Here is a 16,612-nt window from a genome sequence, read left to right as displayed (position 1 = left end):
AGGCGCCCCTAGATATTCTTAAACTTTTTACTCTAAAGATCCCTAGATGATCTTAAAAATTGAAGACCTCAAAGAATTTTTGTTTTTGTGAGTAAATATCTACATTTACCATAATGGAATGTAAACCAAGAAATTAAAAAGATTAAAAGAACACGGGGCGCCTGGGTGGCGCAGTCGGTTAAGCGTCCGACTTCAGCCAGGTCACGATCTCGCGGTCTGGGAGTTCGAGCCCCGCGTCAGGCTCTGGGCTGATGGCTCGGAGCCTGGAGCCTGTTTCCGATTCTGTGTCTCCCTCTCTCTCTGCCCCTCCCCTGTTCATGCTCTGTCTCTCTCTGTCCCAAAAATAAATAAACGTTGAAAAAAAAAAATTAAAAAAAAAAAAGATTAAAAGAACAAAAACCATCACATGTTAACATAAATATTTTTATTAAAAGCCACTATTTTTCAAAACAAAAAAAATTAAAGAGTGGCATGATTTTACACTCTGCATATCTCTTTTATATCTAATAGAAGACAGCTGGATTCTCATGCCTGCTTCTTCAACTTTGGTTGAAGTTTGTAAGGAAAAGCTGGCCTCATACAGACATGTAGTGGAAAAGGAACTTCATGAATCTCCTGAAAGAGTCCAGGAACCCCCAGGAGTCCTCAGACCCTTGTTTGAGAACCGCTACAGTAAACTCGACTTTCTCAGCTAAAGACTACATGATCACCACTGAATTAGTTTTAGAACTGGCAATTCCTTCATCGCCAAGCCTTTTTTGTTTAATCTCTGCCCAACACGGGGCGTAAACTCATGACCCCAACCAAGATGGAGTTGCATGCTCTACTGACTGAGCCAGTCAGGCGTCCCCATGGCTAAGACATTTTGAACAAATTACAAAAGATGGTGGTGATAGAGGCAACTTGAATTCTCTTTTTCGATTCCATTCTAAGTGACACCAATTTTCAACTTGAGCCTACAAATTATTCTTTCGCCAGCCAAAATTACGTATTAGATTTTTTCAGGTTTATTTTTCTAAACTAAGAAGAGAAAGCAACATGTCACACACGGTCAAAGTTAACATCTGTATAGTGGTTTTACATTTTACAAAGCCTCTTTCTGTGCGCATATGATGCCTTTTAGCCGTCCTAAAGGGAAAGGAAGAGAGATGACCTACCCAAGGCTGCCATCAGCGAGCGGGCTGTGGATCGGGATCCCTGGTGACCAAGCGGCAGACTCGCAGGACAACTCTGCTCTAATGAACAAACATGTCACTTTCAAAAGCTGGCTTTCCAGCCTTTATGTTCACTTTTTTCACATACACAAGAGACAGCATCTATTCTAGAATCCAACTGGATTTTATTTGACACAGAATACAATATGGCTGCAGGAATAGCAAACTGAAAAGACAAAGCAGAAAAGACACAGTTCTATCTAATTTATACTTAAGTAACAGGAGGGCAAGTCATTAAATGAATAACAGAACAGTTGAGCTCGATGGAAGAATTTTCTTTCTAGTGCCCATACCTGAAAGACAAAGTATACCATTTTATTAATTCCTTAGTAATTTCCTGTTTGAGGCTATAAAATCTGCTAAAAACACATGAGGAAATGTGATGAAAACCTTCTCTGCCCCTTTCATTTTGTCCTTTGTAACATTTTACCTACTACCGCCTTCTTTAAAAAAATTTTTTTTTAATGTTTATTATTTATTTTTGAAAGCGAGAGAGACAGAGCACAAGTAGAGGAGGGGTACAGAGAGAGGGAGACATAGAATTCAAAGCAGGATCCAGGCTCTGAGCTGTCAGCACAGAGCCTGACATAGGGCTTGAACCCATGAACCGTGAGATCATGACCTGAGTTGGATGCTTAACCGACTGAGCCACCCAGGTACTCCTACCTACTATCCCCTTCTTAGTGATGGTCCCTCCATGGGACTCACCTATACCCACCTGACTCTCCCAGTCACCAGATATGCTGGGCAGTATTAGGGAAGCAAGAGGGAAAAGTAGGAGCCGGTGGCTATGAAAGGGAACTGTCCGGTTGGCTCCAGTCAGCGGCTCAGACACCCCTGAGCACTCAGCCTCCCTTCCGCTTGCAGGCTATTTTCACTTCAACTCTGCTAACTCAGGCAAATACAGGGAATAGTCATTGAACAGCCTTCAATTTCAAAATCTATCACCAGGTCCAATTTCCAGCCTGATCACATTCAGAAAGAGAACTGTAGAGAGGTATGGATTTCAGGTAGTTTCTGATTTCCCCAAAAGCCAAAATTTGGCTCTAACAAGATGATAAAAATAAACGGGGCCGGGAAATTTCTTCTACATATAAATGGATTTCTTGAACAAAAATCCTTCCTTGTTGTCTTACTCAATCTTTGTCCTGTTTTTTTTTTTTTTTAATGTTTTTTTATTCATTTTTAAGAGAGACAGAGACAGAGTGTGAGCAGGGGAGGGGCAGAGAGAGAGGGAGACACAGAATCCAAAGCAGCTCCAGGATCTGAGCTGTCAGCGTAGAACCCGAAGTGAGGCTTGACCCCACGTACCTTGAAATCATGACCTGAGCAGAAGCTAGATGCTTAACCAACTGAGCCACCCAGGGGCCTCTGTCCTGGTTCTTTCTGAATAGTTAGCCTCTGATTAAAATACTTTGATACATGGGTGGACCCCAGGGCAATGAAATTCTGGGTCATGGCTTCGATCAGCCCAAAGGACTACTAGATCTTTTTTGCATTTCCACAAGAAATCCACTTGAATACTGTCTAGAAAAAAGTTGTGCCAAATTCCATACAGGGTAGAGCTCCAGTGTTTGTTAGTGGACTGGAGAGCAACCCAGAAGTCGTCCATCAGATTAAAGAATGCCGCAACATGGGGCGCCTGGGTGGCGCAGTCAGTTAAGCGTCCGACTTCAGCCAGGTCACGATCTCGCGGTCCGTGAGTTCGAGCCCCGCGTCGGGCTCTGGGCTGATGGCTCAGAGCCTGGAGCCTGTTTCCGATTCTGTGTCTCCCTCTCTCTCTGCCCCTCCCCCGTTCATGCTCTGTCTCTCTCTGTCCCGAAAATAAATAAACGTTGAAAAAAAAATTTTTTTTAAAAAAAAAAGAATGCCGCAACTTGTTCCCTAGGAATTTGTTTTCCCAATGTACCGTTAACTGCGGGATAAAGTGGTGCTGTCAGAGCCCAACATGAGGAATTCTTCACACACAGCCCCCCCCCCCCCCCCACTTCCAGGCTCAGTCCTGGGAATATTCCATGGGAAACATGGGACAGTTGTGGTCCAAAACGGAATTCGGAGCCTGCTCCAGGGCAGAGCCAGTTACGAAGGCCTCTTCAGAACGTAGAAAAGTTCCTTGATAGATATGACTTCATGGTTTTACACAGAATGCAAGCTCCCTACGGAGGGGGAAGGACTGTCTCATATGTTTTTACATCTTACACATTATGTAGCATACATGCTGAATGAAGAACAATGGTAGGAGTTAAACACTGAGTATTTGACAGGTTTCTTAAAAAATGAACATGCATTGGGTAAGAGTTCCAAAATTCTTTACCAAATAAATAAGTCTAAAAGCAAAATATCTGTACCAATAACGGATTTCTAAACATTTAACTAAAGAATCCCAATTTTTGTTTTATAAATCTCATTATATCCTGTTAATCAAAACTCATGTTTAAATAAAAACCCCCTTTCTCATAAAAAATTTGATAAAGAAAAGGATCAAAAACTCAACAGCAACAAAAAAGGGCAATTCACAGAAAAAGAGGCATAAAAACATGATAAGTAGCCCAATCTCACTCAAAATTCAGAAAAGGCAACTGAATACTAGTTTTCAACTATCAGACTAGTGAAGGTGGAAAAGTGCCATAATAGAGCGTTGACAAGAAATGGAGAAGGGGGCATTCTGTTGCATTGTTCAGAGGGAGCGTCAATTAGAATGCATTCTTGGGAAAGGAAAATCTGACAATATCAACAATAAAAAATGGGGGGGGTGCTTGGGTGGCTTACTTGGGTAAGCATCAACTTTGGCTCAGGTCATGATCTTACGGTTCGTGAGTTCGAGCCTCACGTTGAACTCTGACTTTGTGCTGTTAGTGCAGAGCCCGCTTCAGATCTTCTGTTCCCCTCTCTCTGCATCCCCCCCGACCCCAGCTTGCTGTCTCTCTCTCAAAACTAAATGAACATTAAAAAAAATGTTTTTTAAATAAAAAAATAAAAAATAAAGAAGGTACACATTCTTTACCCAGAAAGTCCTCTTTTAGGAACTACTGCTACAAATATACACGCACATATTCACAAAGATTCATGTGTAAGGATGTTCATCCCTACATACTAACAGTGAAAAATTTGAAACCCAAATGTCTATCAACGGGGACTGATTAAATAAATTATGGTACATCAACATAAAAAAAATGCAACCATCAGAAAGGATATATGTGGATATAGAAAAACTAACTCTAAAATGTATGAAATGAAAAAGCAAGGTGAATCACTATGTAGGATGCTCATATTTATATTAAAATTATACATGTATATCTACCCGTGTACATGTAAGCATGCGTGTGGATAGTCAGAAGTACTAAGAAGCTGACGGTCACCTGTGAGACTGGGATAAGGAGTCTAAGGTGGGAAACTAATTTTTTCTGGTATGCCCTCTTGACTATTTGAATTTTAAGAAATCTACCATGTCATGTTTTATTTATATAATAATTTAGTCGATATAACCGTAAATACTATATCAGAATTAATCAGCATGAGATAAACCAATGAAACAGGATCGGTGGATGTAATTCTAGCCCAAAGGAAAGATGCCTGACATTGGTGAGCCCCTGGATCCTTATTACGGATGTGATTCTGGAAATATTTAATAGTTAGCAGATTCTCCTATATTCTACTTTCACAGACCCTGGGAGCTGGCACACTCTAGGATGCCGCACTTTTGTGCGTTTTCCTCACAGATGAGTCCTTGCTTAACCAAAAGTTAGTCTGTAAACAAGGTATGTTTCATGTGTCCATCTTCTGAGACTATGCGCCCTCCAGCCTGGGGTGAGTCAAAGAAGGGCACGGACCATAAAACCCAGTCTTACAACGTCAAAACAGCCAGAGACACCTACTTTTGGAATTCCCACTCTCTGTTGTCCAACGGACACACCTGCCGTGTTTTGAGCCAGCGAGAGATGCAGTGGAAGTGAAAAGCATGCTGGAAGAAAAGACACATTTTATTAAAAATCATCCTGTGCGGGCTTGGCCATCCACTGATAATACGTCTCAGGGGCACTGGAGTGGTGACACACGGGGCTGGAGAGCAATGGGAGACAACAACGGGAGGCAAAAGGTCAACAACTGCTTACGCCATGGTCAGGTACAGGCCATGTTCACTGAAACGTCTGTTAAAAATGTTGTAACCACTAAAAGAAGAAACTACTTAGGAAGCACGGTACATGGTCTACCGGTATGCTCTCTCCCCTTCCCTTAAGGGAAGGTGGAATGTGGCCTCCTGGTCTTATTTGGATATAAGGGAAGGCTTCTACTTTCCTGTACTTTCCTCAGACACAAGCCGGGAGCCCTTGAGCACACGCAGATTTGAAACTTCCCCCTGCGTGGTCCCCAACTGCCCCTCCCCCATCTTGGAGAATGGGAACCCCGGGAGCAGCGTCTTCCCCTCAGCCTGGGGTAGCACGCTGCCACTGCCACCCACCCAGAGCTGAGACAGGCACTTCCCCAATCTTCCCACACCCAGCTCAACTCTGTTCCAAGGACCTCATTTCCAGATTTGTTCAAAGATGTACTGATATTACAATAGCTCAGTACTCAGGAAGCCTTTAAGGGGTGAGGCATGTCCTTTTAAAAAGGAATGAGATCGAAAATTAGGGTAAAAGGAAGCATGATGACGGACAAACTGCATACAAGCAGCTAAAGGAGCATCAAATGGTTTATTTCGTGATCGAGGCAAGAAGTAAAACGGCAAGAATACTAAGAAAGCTGGTAACTGACAGAGAGCTATGAGGCGGCTTTCAGGTTTGGGGGAAAGAAAAAGCTGCACGCAGTGGGTTAATGACATGTAGACACTAACCACACCACCACCGCCTGGACCTTTGCTCTCCTCCCTCTCCGGGAGCAGAGTGGTAAGACGGCAGCAGCAGGTGTGGTTTCCTCTCGTCTGTGAGGGGCTGGCTCAGGTGGGGGACAGGGGAGTAATGTGGGCACCCCAGCAAAATAATGAAAACTTTCACAAACTTGATTTAATAGCAGCCTTGAAATCTGGTCAGCAAGGCTACCAAAACATGCATGGAACTTCAAGAAGAGTCACTGAGTGGATTATTATCACGTGCGTTGTCTTCTGATAAAGACAAGAACAGAATTCAGTAACTAAAAGTGGAACCCACAGCTAGTACGCTATGGATGCTCAACAGGACAAATACTTTCCCAGAGTGAGAGCTTTCACGCGATCCCTTTCGCACAACTCCCTAACTCTCACGCAGCTCTTTGTAAAAAAGAGAAGAAACAAAATTTCTAAAAAGCAGAAGGCTGAGGCATTTTTCTCAATGACCAGGTGGCAGGGACACCTAAGAGTACTCAAGACCCCTCTCTCCATGTCCCCCCTCCCCCATCAGGCATCGGGTCCCTGTACGCTGCAGCTACCGCAGAAGATGGAGGGAAAGAGGCTGTGAGGCAGGTGACAGCAATCGCTGGACCACCTGGTCCCAACTTTCTTCCTGTTCATGACCTACGGTCTGCTCATGGGTATGTTTAGCAGTCTTAAAGTACGCTGACCAGTGCTTTACACTTTACAGAAGATGCTAACACGTATCACCTAACTGGAGCCTCAGAGCAATCGGGACAGGTATTTTTACCTTCATCGTGCAGACAGGGAAGCGAAACCCAGACAAATCGCGGGACTTGCCAATTCACGGAGCTGGCCAGAAGACCCAGAACTAGAAGCCAGCGTTAGTCCGAAGGTTTCTGCCGCACCGTGCCAGCTCTCCCTTATGGCAGGCTCCCTGAGCTAGGCTCTCTGTAGCCAAATTTAAGGGCAACTTCACTCCCTTTTCCTTCCACCAAAAAAATAACATGGCTTTTAGTACATGCCTGAATGTCAGGCAGAGCAAGGAACCAGATTATGTTTTCTTTATCCCCATAAACAACAAAGGCGTCCCCTGGCCACTACAGGCTACTGTGAAACTCCTCAAAGGGCCCTGGCAGAATTCAGAAGGTGCACCTCAAGGCACGGGGCTTGGGGGAGCGGGGAGGGGAGAGCCTCAGCCTGATGGGGAAAAGTACTGACAGCTGCCATCTGCTCAGTAACCACCAACACCCCAAATTTGTATTTATATGTATTTATTCAACAAATACTTATGTCTACTATGTGGCAGAAGAAAATCATTTCATCCTGTTTATAACTCTGTGCCTACATGAGGGAGCCCAGGCTTAGGGATGTCAAATACCTTGCTTGGAAGTCACTTAGCAAGTGAGTCCAGGACAGGGAATGGGGGTCTGACTCCAGAGACTCTTAGGCCTGTGCCATGCTGGGAGCTGAAGTTCCTCTGTCCCCTTGGCACAGGAGGCTCGGACAGGACAATTTTAGCTCCCGTGACTAGGACTATATGGCTCTACAGATGAATTTTTAACACATGCTAGAAATAACATATTTGATGCTGTTATCGTTCACAGCTGTCACACCATGGAAGGCTGTACATTCTGTCCAATGATGCTGGACAAAACATTTCTGGCACGAGCCATGTTAAAACAAAATCCTAACTTAGTACATTTGCCATACTTTAAAACACACGCAGGCCCCTGAATATCAATTTATTCACCAAACTTAGTTCCACAAGGTATCTAGCACTTTAAAGAAAAAAAAAAATCTGTTCGGAAGGTAAGGATTTCTACCAACAGGAGAATATTCCAAACACTGCCACAGGCTTTGAAGGCAATTCCCAAAGATGAATCCCCAAAGCGCTAACAAAAGTGGGTCCACTTTATAATTAAGACAATATGGTGCCCCTGCAATAAGTAGTAATTTTTCATCTGTAACAGGTGAATAGTACAAAGATTTAAAATCTTTTTTATTATTTGTATACCTTTTGGGAGAAAGGTGGGCTAGTCATTTTTTTCCTAGTTATTTTCAAGACTGGCAAAGCAGGAAAAGTAGTAATATGTTTACATGCCATGCTGATAGGGAAAGATGTTTCCTTACATTACAGACTCCCCACGCAACAGTGCACTCTTCCGAAGTAGCAGACGCCTGGTTAGCTTGACATTCTATGCCTGCGGGAAGAAGAACGACAGGATCACTGGACCTCAGGAGCAACGACCCTTCAGTCCATAGCAGCCCTCCCTGCACAATTACAGAAGGACATGATTTGGGTGGGGGCGAGGGTGGTACAAACCTGAACAAAATCTCAAGTGGTTAACTAGTTATAATCGTTTTTGAATGAGTACAAAAAAGGGGTGAAGCACAGAAGGCAGAGATGTGACCTAACAGTTTGCTCTGCAATGATTTCCTATCCTTGTTCACAGACTGAGTTATGAAGGAAAAGGTGCATTTTAGTTCTCATCATAATCTGACCTGTCCAAATGAAAGTGATTACTCCTAATTTGGGAAATTTAGTAAATTCTTAAAGCTACCTCGTAATTCTGCCTGTTCTGAGAACTGGCATCTTCTCCCTACTCTCGGCAGATGCTGTCTCGCAGGCCCTCACAACAAGAAGGCATAGCTGGGCAACAAGGTTCAGTCCCTAGAGGGGTCAGGCAGACGTGTGAACTGGGACAGAAGCAAAATAAAAGAGAGAGGAGGCCTGTGGCAAACCGTAGCATATGCTATGTGAAAGCAGCAAAACTCAAAAGCCTTTAAAACACTGTGAAGCAAAGCAAATCTGTAAGGCCAATGGGTCAGAGATTTGGGGCACACGACTTGGTGATGCTTACTACCTCGGAGGTGGTTTTGTCTGGTGACTACATAGAGCAAACTACAGCAAACATACCCAAGTACCAATTTCACAGAAGGGGAAGAGAGGGGAAGTGAAATAGAATACAAATCTGAGATCAAGAACTGATGAGTAAAACTCTACTGGGGATAAATATTCAAGGAACAAGAATTACTAATGTATCATTTGCGGTCTCTGAAGGTGGTAACTAAATGGAGTCTCCCATTTGAAGAGTAAAAAGCTTCAGGAAAGACTGTTTAATAGGAGACAATTACTTCAAACTTCCATCGGTGGAAAACAGTAAAACTGTAGGCAAATAATGCTGAGATTTGAATGGGTATATTTGGTCTTAGGGGAAGAGATATACCATATGGGTTTTTCTCCACCCTTCAAAAATATGAAAGGCAAAGGATCTAAAATCACAGAACTTCCTCCTGCTATCCACATTCACCCTAAAGAGAGTAACTGGATTTTCCCTCTGATAGGACTGGACAATCTAGGATCTGTGCAGTATATTCAAGGATTTACTGGCGCTGTGACTGCACTACCATATTGAAAAGGAGAGAAAATAAAATCTGATGTTCTTCAAGTTGGATCCTCTCACTTAGATGAGAACAATGTATTATGAAATCAGCTGAATGAGAGGCAAAATTATTTAAATAAATAACAACTGTTTCCAAGTACATGATCATGTTTAAATTTCTCCGGGTCAAGGTATTTTTTTTTTTTAATGTTTTATTTATTTTTGAGACAGAGAGAGACAAAGCATGAACAGGGGAGGGGCAGAGAGAGAGGGAGACACAGAATCCGAAGCAGGCTCCAGGCTCTGAGCTGTCAGCCCAGAGCCCGACATGGAGCTCGAACCCACGAACCGTGAGATCATGACCTGAGCTGAAGTCGGACGCTTAACCGACTGAGCCACCCAGGCGCCCCCAGGTCAAGGTATTTTTAAGGGACTCTGTCTTTCTATGCCAAGTCCAAAGTACTCTTGGTACTTGAATAAGCAAACAAAACCCATTTCTACAGAGAAAATGGGGAGCAAATACATATATATTCTTTACCTGACAATTCTTAACAAAGAACAAAAATATATAGGAGGAAGAGGATTGCAATTTAGAATGCCAAATAAGAATGGATATGGCATGGGAAATTACTAAATATGAGTGTAAAATGTTCTCGAATAGGAAATGTTCTGGAGCTGTTGGTGCAGAGTGAGTATAGGAGTTGAGTAGTTCATTTAAACAGGGAAACTAACTGTTTACTGTCAGCCTAGAGCAGACAATCAAGCAGCACATAATAGGTTCCTGTCATACCCCTGCAAAGGCAGAAGCTTACTGCATGTGATACATAAAGCTTAGGGACTTTTAAACTTCAATACAAGAGCATTACCACCAAAGGACTGCTAGGGAAGCAAAGGCTTCATCTTGGACAGATTTCACACTTTCAAAACAGGCATGGACATGTGGTTTAGGAAGAGGCTAACTTCTCACAGCAAAGGCTGGGTCTAAGCCCTTCTGGACGCCCTTTTCATCTGGAACAAAATTACCTGAGGTAATGGAGAAAATAACACCTAGCAGACTGTGTACTTTTAGAACAACCAAGAAACGGAGCAATGTAAAATAAATACAAAGCTGTAAGAGGGCATGCAGTATCAATTTTGACTCCAAAGAGGAAGTCTTCAGACCAAGAATGCTTTATGGAAGAATCCAACCGGGGCACAGCCATAATCACTCTTATTTATTTACAGCTGTATATATAATCATTCATTTAATGCCACACTTTATTAGAAAATGGCCATTGCTAAATCAAGATTCTTATTTTCAGCTTTAACAAAAAGTCCTTTTACAAGGATCATAATCCATTTATTTTCTAATGGAAGACAAGCCCAGTTGTAGCTACCAGATTACTCTTTAGTGTTTGTAATAAACAAAAGGGTATGTTTCTTAAGGGTAAAGGCTTGATCTCAGTCACTGTTTTTATCTTATCAAAATGCCCAGGATATGAGTATTCACTGAATGAATAAAAGACATGACTTCAGTCTAGAGAATAATCTGATGGTTACTAGAGGGGAGGAGAGTGGGAAGATGAGTTAAACAGGTGATGAGGATTGAGGAGTTTACTTGTCATGATGAGCACAGGGTGATGTATAGAACTGTTGAATCACTATATCGTCACCTGAAACTAACAGAACACTGCGTGTTAACTAAGTGGAATTAAAATAAAAAACTTAAAAATATTAAAAGAAATAATAAACTTCTCAATTAAAAAAAAAGACATGACTTAAACACACTTTCATAATTTTTTGTTATAAGAGTTCAATATTCTCAGGCACCTGGCTGACTCGGTTGGTAGAGCATGTGACCCTTAATCTCAGGGTCATGAGTTCAAGACCCACATTAGGTATGGAGCTTACTTAAGAAAAAAAAAAAAGAGTTTCATATTCTACTGCTTCATCTAACATTTAAAATAAATGATAAAGCCAGTAGGTATCTAACTGAAGACCTACACTGATCCCTCAAATGTTCCACTCTAAGTCAGAATATCAGTGGCCTTTGTCTGTTGTGGTCCTCCCAAGAAGTACATTCTCTTGCATCCAGAAAGACACAAAATGACTTAAATATAGAAAAAAAACCTGGGGCGCCTGGGTGGCGCAGTCGGTTAAGCGTCCGACTTCAGCCAGGTCACGATCTCGCGGTCCGTGAGTTCGAGCCCCGCGTCGGGCTCTGGGCTGATGGCTCAGAGCCTGGAGCCTGTTTCCGATTCTGTGTCTCCCTCTCTCTCTGCCCCTCCCCCGTTCATGCTCTGTCTCTCTCTGTCCCAAAAATAAATAAACGTTGAAAAAAAAAAAAAAAAAAAAAAAGAAAAAAAAACCAAAAACCAAAAACAGTGTTATTTGAAATCATCAACTATTTATAGAAGAGAGCCCAAAGAAAATAAAATTTGCTTTGGGCACAACTACTTGTGAAAATGCACAGCAACAAAATTGGCAAACATATAATCAAAGACCCCACCCAAACACATTTAAAACTGTGCATGTGTTTCTCCGTGATGGGTTCCTTCTATCTATATTAAACATCATGGTAGCTGCTATCTACTGTTGTGTGAGAAGGTAAACAGGGTCAAAACTCAAAGAAACCAAGGGCAATAAACTACCACACATGTTACTTGACTGGTGCTTTCCAAGTTGCAACAATCACACACTATTCCCCTACTTTGTATTTTTATTATTCATAGAGCAAGTATTTAGTGAGAACCTATTATGTACTGGACACTATGCTAGATGCTGCGATTTAGCAGTAAATGATCAAGAACTAACTAAATTAAATAGCTACTACAAAGGAAACTATAGGAGGTGGTTGGAATATTATCAGAACTGTCGTAGCCTGTGTATATGTAAGTATGGTTAGGAAAACATTTCTGAGCAAGTTTAAGGGGAGATCTAAAGACCAATTATGGATTAGTTCTGCATTTCCCAATAAAGTAACCGCTAGCTTCATGTGGCTACTGAACACTTGATATGTGGCTAGTCTGAAATGAGATGTGCTCGAAGTGTAAAATACATTTCAAAGACTTAGTACCAAAAAAAAAAAAAAAAGTAAAATAGTTCACTTTAAAATATTACTTACATATTGAAATGAAAATATTCTGGATATAGCAGGATAAATAAGTACAAATCATCTGTTTCTTTTTATTTTAATGTGGGTACCAGAAAATTTTAAATTATGTATGTACTTGGCATTTGAGGCTCATATTCAGACTGGAGACTAACGGGTTAGACAAAGGTAGTGGGGAGAAGAGGGAGAATATCCCAGGCAGAGGGAACAGGATATGTAAGGGCTCTAAAAGAGAGCATGGACACTTCAAGAATGAAAAGTAAGCCAGAGAAACTACCATAGTGAGCAGGAGAGTGGTACGAGATGAAGCTGGAGACGAGGTGAGTGATTTTCAAACTCTAAGTGCCTATAATTTCAGCTCGAGAAAGTTGAAATTTCTTTGCTTGTATCAGATCTCACTAACAGACCATTTTAGTACCTGGATGAAAAAGTAACCTCGGCTGTTCCTGACATGATCAATATTCTCGCTCCTATTACTATAAGGATACTTAGCCCATCAACAGCTATAATCAAATCCACCATGTATTGGCTACTATGTGTGATGGAATCTGTAGGAGATTTAAACAGAATTTCTTTAGTGCAATTAGTTGCCTATTTAGATGTTGGCAGCAATGTTCTCTAAACTTTGGGGCTAACATTGAATTCCTTACTTCTTTGGCTTCTTTTCTTTATAAATCTTGCCAAGCAAAAACTAGCTTTGATAGAATATTTTAGCTCAAAGTTTATTTTCTCCCTTTCGCTATTTTTGCCTTTGAGTCTGGGTATGAGATCGGAAATATAGAGGAATAATCTACAGTGCCTCTGTGTCCACAATTCATTCTAAATGTGTGCTTGCCATCTTTAGATTGAGTAGATTTATTCTGAGAGATGAGTATGCCTCCAGGATATCGTTAAATCTACTCTATTTCAAACCTACCAATGGACTAGATGCAGAAGACACCAAGTGTTCTGACTGTGCTTTATATCTCCTTGTGAAGAAAAAAACTGGTCACATCAAGATAGGCACAATCTCTGTAACCTTCTCAATCTCCTCCCATCCTTCTCCAATTACTTACAAAGATCCATGATGTGGTTCCTGCAGATGGCACAGTTATCAACCACAATATCCCAGGCCCAGAGAGCTACTGCATTCCACTGCAAAGAGAAAAAGGGGGGAACAATACACTCTCCTTGTAACACAGGCACGCACACTCTTAGGATTGCACACTGCGGCTGCAGTTAACACAGAGCCACAAAGACCACCAAACACAAGAGTTTGGGGACATTACATTACTCTTATTTTATCAGAGGGCAACAGCAGGCTACACGTATGCTCACCCGTTCTCCAAAAGGTTGAGTATATGAACACAGAAATTAAGGAGTCATCTTTATTTTTTCCTACAGCTTAAAATAATTTAATCGACAATATCAATGTAAGAGATGAGGAATAATTTTTAAGTGCCTGTTTTAGGTTTAATAAGCCCAAACTCGAATTTCTGTACAGGTTTCTCCTGAAGAGCTCAATTTCTGCATAGATCAGTATCTGCTTTTCAAGGCAACTTTGCAAGCATGAGGAGGGAGGTGAAAGCTAGGAACAGAATGAACTAAGATGATGATTGGATCATAAAATGGGTAATCGTGGGATAAGCTGGATAACTAATTACCCAGTGTCAGTACACAGAACAAGGTCATCACTTAAATCTCACAAGATTATTTCACAACGAACTCTAGAATTCACGAGAATTTTGTCTAGGTCCAACCGTCAAATAAACTGATGTTCTCACCGCTTACATGCTCAGACTCATATTTAGTTAAGATAATTCCAATCAAGAGTTTATCTAAAAGCACTATTTAAGTAATTCAACCTTTTGGCTTCTGCAATTATAAAGATTCCCAAACTCCCTTTTCATCCACTAATTTGGTGCCACTTCCAAAACCTTCAGCTCTTTCAAACCCAATTCTCTGTGTCTAGTTAAACTTCTCCAGCACTTTTCAGCCGACACCTTCAACTTGAAGGGAAAAAAAAAAACCCCTATTTCTATTCTTCAATATGGCTGCTGGCTGTAACTGAGCATGCAGTGCCCACAATGAAACACCAAAAAGCACTGGGAGGGGGAATATTGTCAGTGTTCAGCCAGATGTTCCAGGAATAACATTTTCCCTATTTCAGAGTTTTCATTTGAACAGATTTATTTTATATTATGTGGGAATCGGTACTTTTCTCCCCAACTGTTGGCAAACCCACTGTAAGGCATTTCATGCAAAAAGACACGTTCCACGTTTTTGCTTCCCCACTTTCACCCGGTCGTTCGCCACTAGTACTCAACCCTTCCTAAATGACACAACGTTTGGGCTCGCATTTTCTAACAAATTCCACCATGCTTTTTTTTTTTTTTTTTTTTTTGGACAGAGGGATTCTGGATTATCACCACAGGACTGGGGCGGCTGCATGACTAACCAACAGACCTCTTAGAAGAACCAAGAGTTGTTAGACTGGCGACACTTTAACTCGGAGGGGACGAAGGCTAGAGAGAGGGCTAAGGGAGGCCTCGATTAGTCGAGGAACGGTTTGGGGTCCCTCAGAGTCAGAGAGACCCCGAGCTTCGGGAAGGGGCGGGGCAAGGAGATCACCAGCCGGGCTCCTCAGAGGCCTCCAATGCGGTAGGAACTCAGGTCCCGGCTTTCGCCGCACTGCCCCATCCTCCACCCACCGCATCGCTCCAACTCCCCCTTCTATCCACCCCACCCACTCCTCCCCACCCCTCCACCCCTCCAGTGACAGCTCAGGCGCTTGGCTCCCTTAGCCAAGTCGCAACCCCGAGCATCTCAATAAGCACATCCGTGATTGGTCCCTCAGACTCCAGGCGAAACCAATATTGCCATTGGCAGTGGGCCGCAGTCACGCCGATCAACTCTAAGACCCGCCCCCCAGCTTCCTTTTCTGGTACCCGGTCCCAGGAACGCCCTGCAATGAAGCCCTTTCCTCCGCGCCTTGGTCATCCTCGGGCCTGCCAGCCAGATCCGCGCCTCTCTAGCTTCCCTGAGGAAGGCGCTGGCGAGACCCAACCTTTTTCACTTCAAAGCGCTTCTTGCCCGCGCCGCTGTTGGTGCCGCTCGGGGTATCCACATCCATCGCTGCCGCCATTTTGGAAACACACGGTCTGTCGTCCGGCCACTGCGCCTGCGCATCAGCGCACGCCTGGCTCTCCCCCCTCACCCCCCCTCCCGCCCTGGCGCCTCCTCCCGCACCCCTCCCCTTACTGGCGCGCGAGGGGCGTGTGGGGGCGGAGTATGTGGCCACGCCCCTTAAAGGCGCTGGCGCAGGTCCCTCCCTCCCCTCCCACCCCCCCGGCCCCTGCGTCGGCTGTGGAAGAGGCGGTGGCTGGGGCGGGGCCGGGCGGGGTCGAGCCGACGTGCTCGAGAGGGCTAGAAGCGCTCGAGAGACTACCTCTCGTCGTCTTCCCGCGGGAAGCCCCCGGCCACACTCCCTCAGCTGGGGCGGCGGCCGCTTCCTCCGCTTCGGCCGCGACCTGCCGCCCCGGCCCCGCCCCGGCTTCCCCGCCGCCGCAGCGCTCCAGTGCCGGCTGGTGTTCCGCAGCGTTCCGCCGGGGAAGGGTCGAGGGTGGGCGCCCCGCCTTCTGCTGCCGAAACCGGGACCCCGTGGTGTCGCAGGTCCCGACCCACTTCCGAGCCAGGCCCGACGTGCAGCCTCCCTGGGAGAGCCGGGCCCAGGCACCGTTTGGTTCCTGATTCCAGTTCGGGAAATGCTCAGGCTTCGACGGGGAGACGGGATCTCCCCGAATGACCTGTCCAGGGCCCCACTGTGCAGGCATTCTCCAGTCCTGCCTTAACCTGCCCACCCGAAAAAGGCGGAGGAGGCTTAGGAGCCTGGGAGATGCCATCTCCAGCCTGCCCGAAACGCCAGTCCGTGCTAGAATGGCCTTTGGTTCAAGTACACGGTTTCAACTTCACACGCTTGAGCACATCTCTCCCATTCCTCAGTTGGTCATCTAACAATGGGGACTTTTCTCCCTGTTTTCGGTCCTCTTTCGGCTTCTTGCTCTGTAGTCACAACTGCAGTCGCTGTACGTCTTGAATTTTGCGTGTGTGTGTGTGT

The 16,612-nt window shown here is 43.9% G+C and overlaps 1 protein-coding gene across 1 annotated transcript; it reads right to left on the bottom strand.

Moving 5' to 3' along the window:
* Window positions 1-1,317: 1,317 nt before the first annotated feature.
* On the bottom strand, window positions 1,318-15,682 carry RBX1 (ring-box 1). Its single transcript, XM_030320746.1, has 5 exons — window positions 15,563-15,682; window positions 13,572-13,650; window positions 8,173-8,243; window positions 5,090-5,175; window positions 1,318-1,507 (listed from the first exon to the last, which is right to left on the bottom strand). Exons 1-5 carry the CDS (start codon window positions 15,638-15,640, stop codon window positions 1,495-1,497), a joined length of 327 nt encoding a protein of 108 aa, XP_030176606.1. The 5' UTR covers window positions 15,641-15,682; the 3' UTR covers window positions 1,318-1,494.
* Window positions 15,683-16,612: the final 930 nt, after the last annotated feature.

The sequence above is a fragment of the Lynx canadensis genome, chromosome B4 (assembly GCF_007474595.2).
Source record: "Lynx canadensis isolate LIC74 chromosome B4, mLynCan4.pri.v2, whole genome shotgun sequence".
Lineage (NCBI taxonomy): Eukaryota > Metazoa > Chordata > Mammalia > Carnivora > Felidae > Lynx > Lynx canadensis.
The sequence above is the reverse complement of the archived record's forward strand: the minus strand, read 5'-3'. Positions and strand labels throughout refer to the sequence as shown.

Coding starts and splice junctions, on each gene's coding strand:
- RBX1 (XM_030320746.1), bottom strand. CDS start 15,640: ATGGCGGCAGCGATGGATGTGGATACCCCGAGCGGCACCAACAGCGGC. Junction 8,244..13,571: donor GAACCACATCATGGATCTTT/GTAAGTAATTGG, acceptor TTCTTCCCGCAG/GCATAGAATGTCAAGCTAAC. Junction 5,176..8,172: donor TTGCGTGGGGAGTCTGTAAT/GTAAGGAAACAT, acceptor CTTTTCTTCCAG/CATGCTTTTCACTTCCACTG.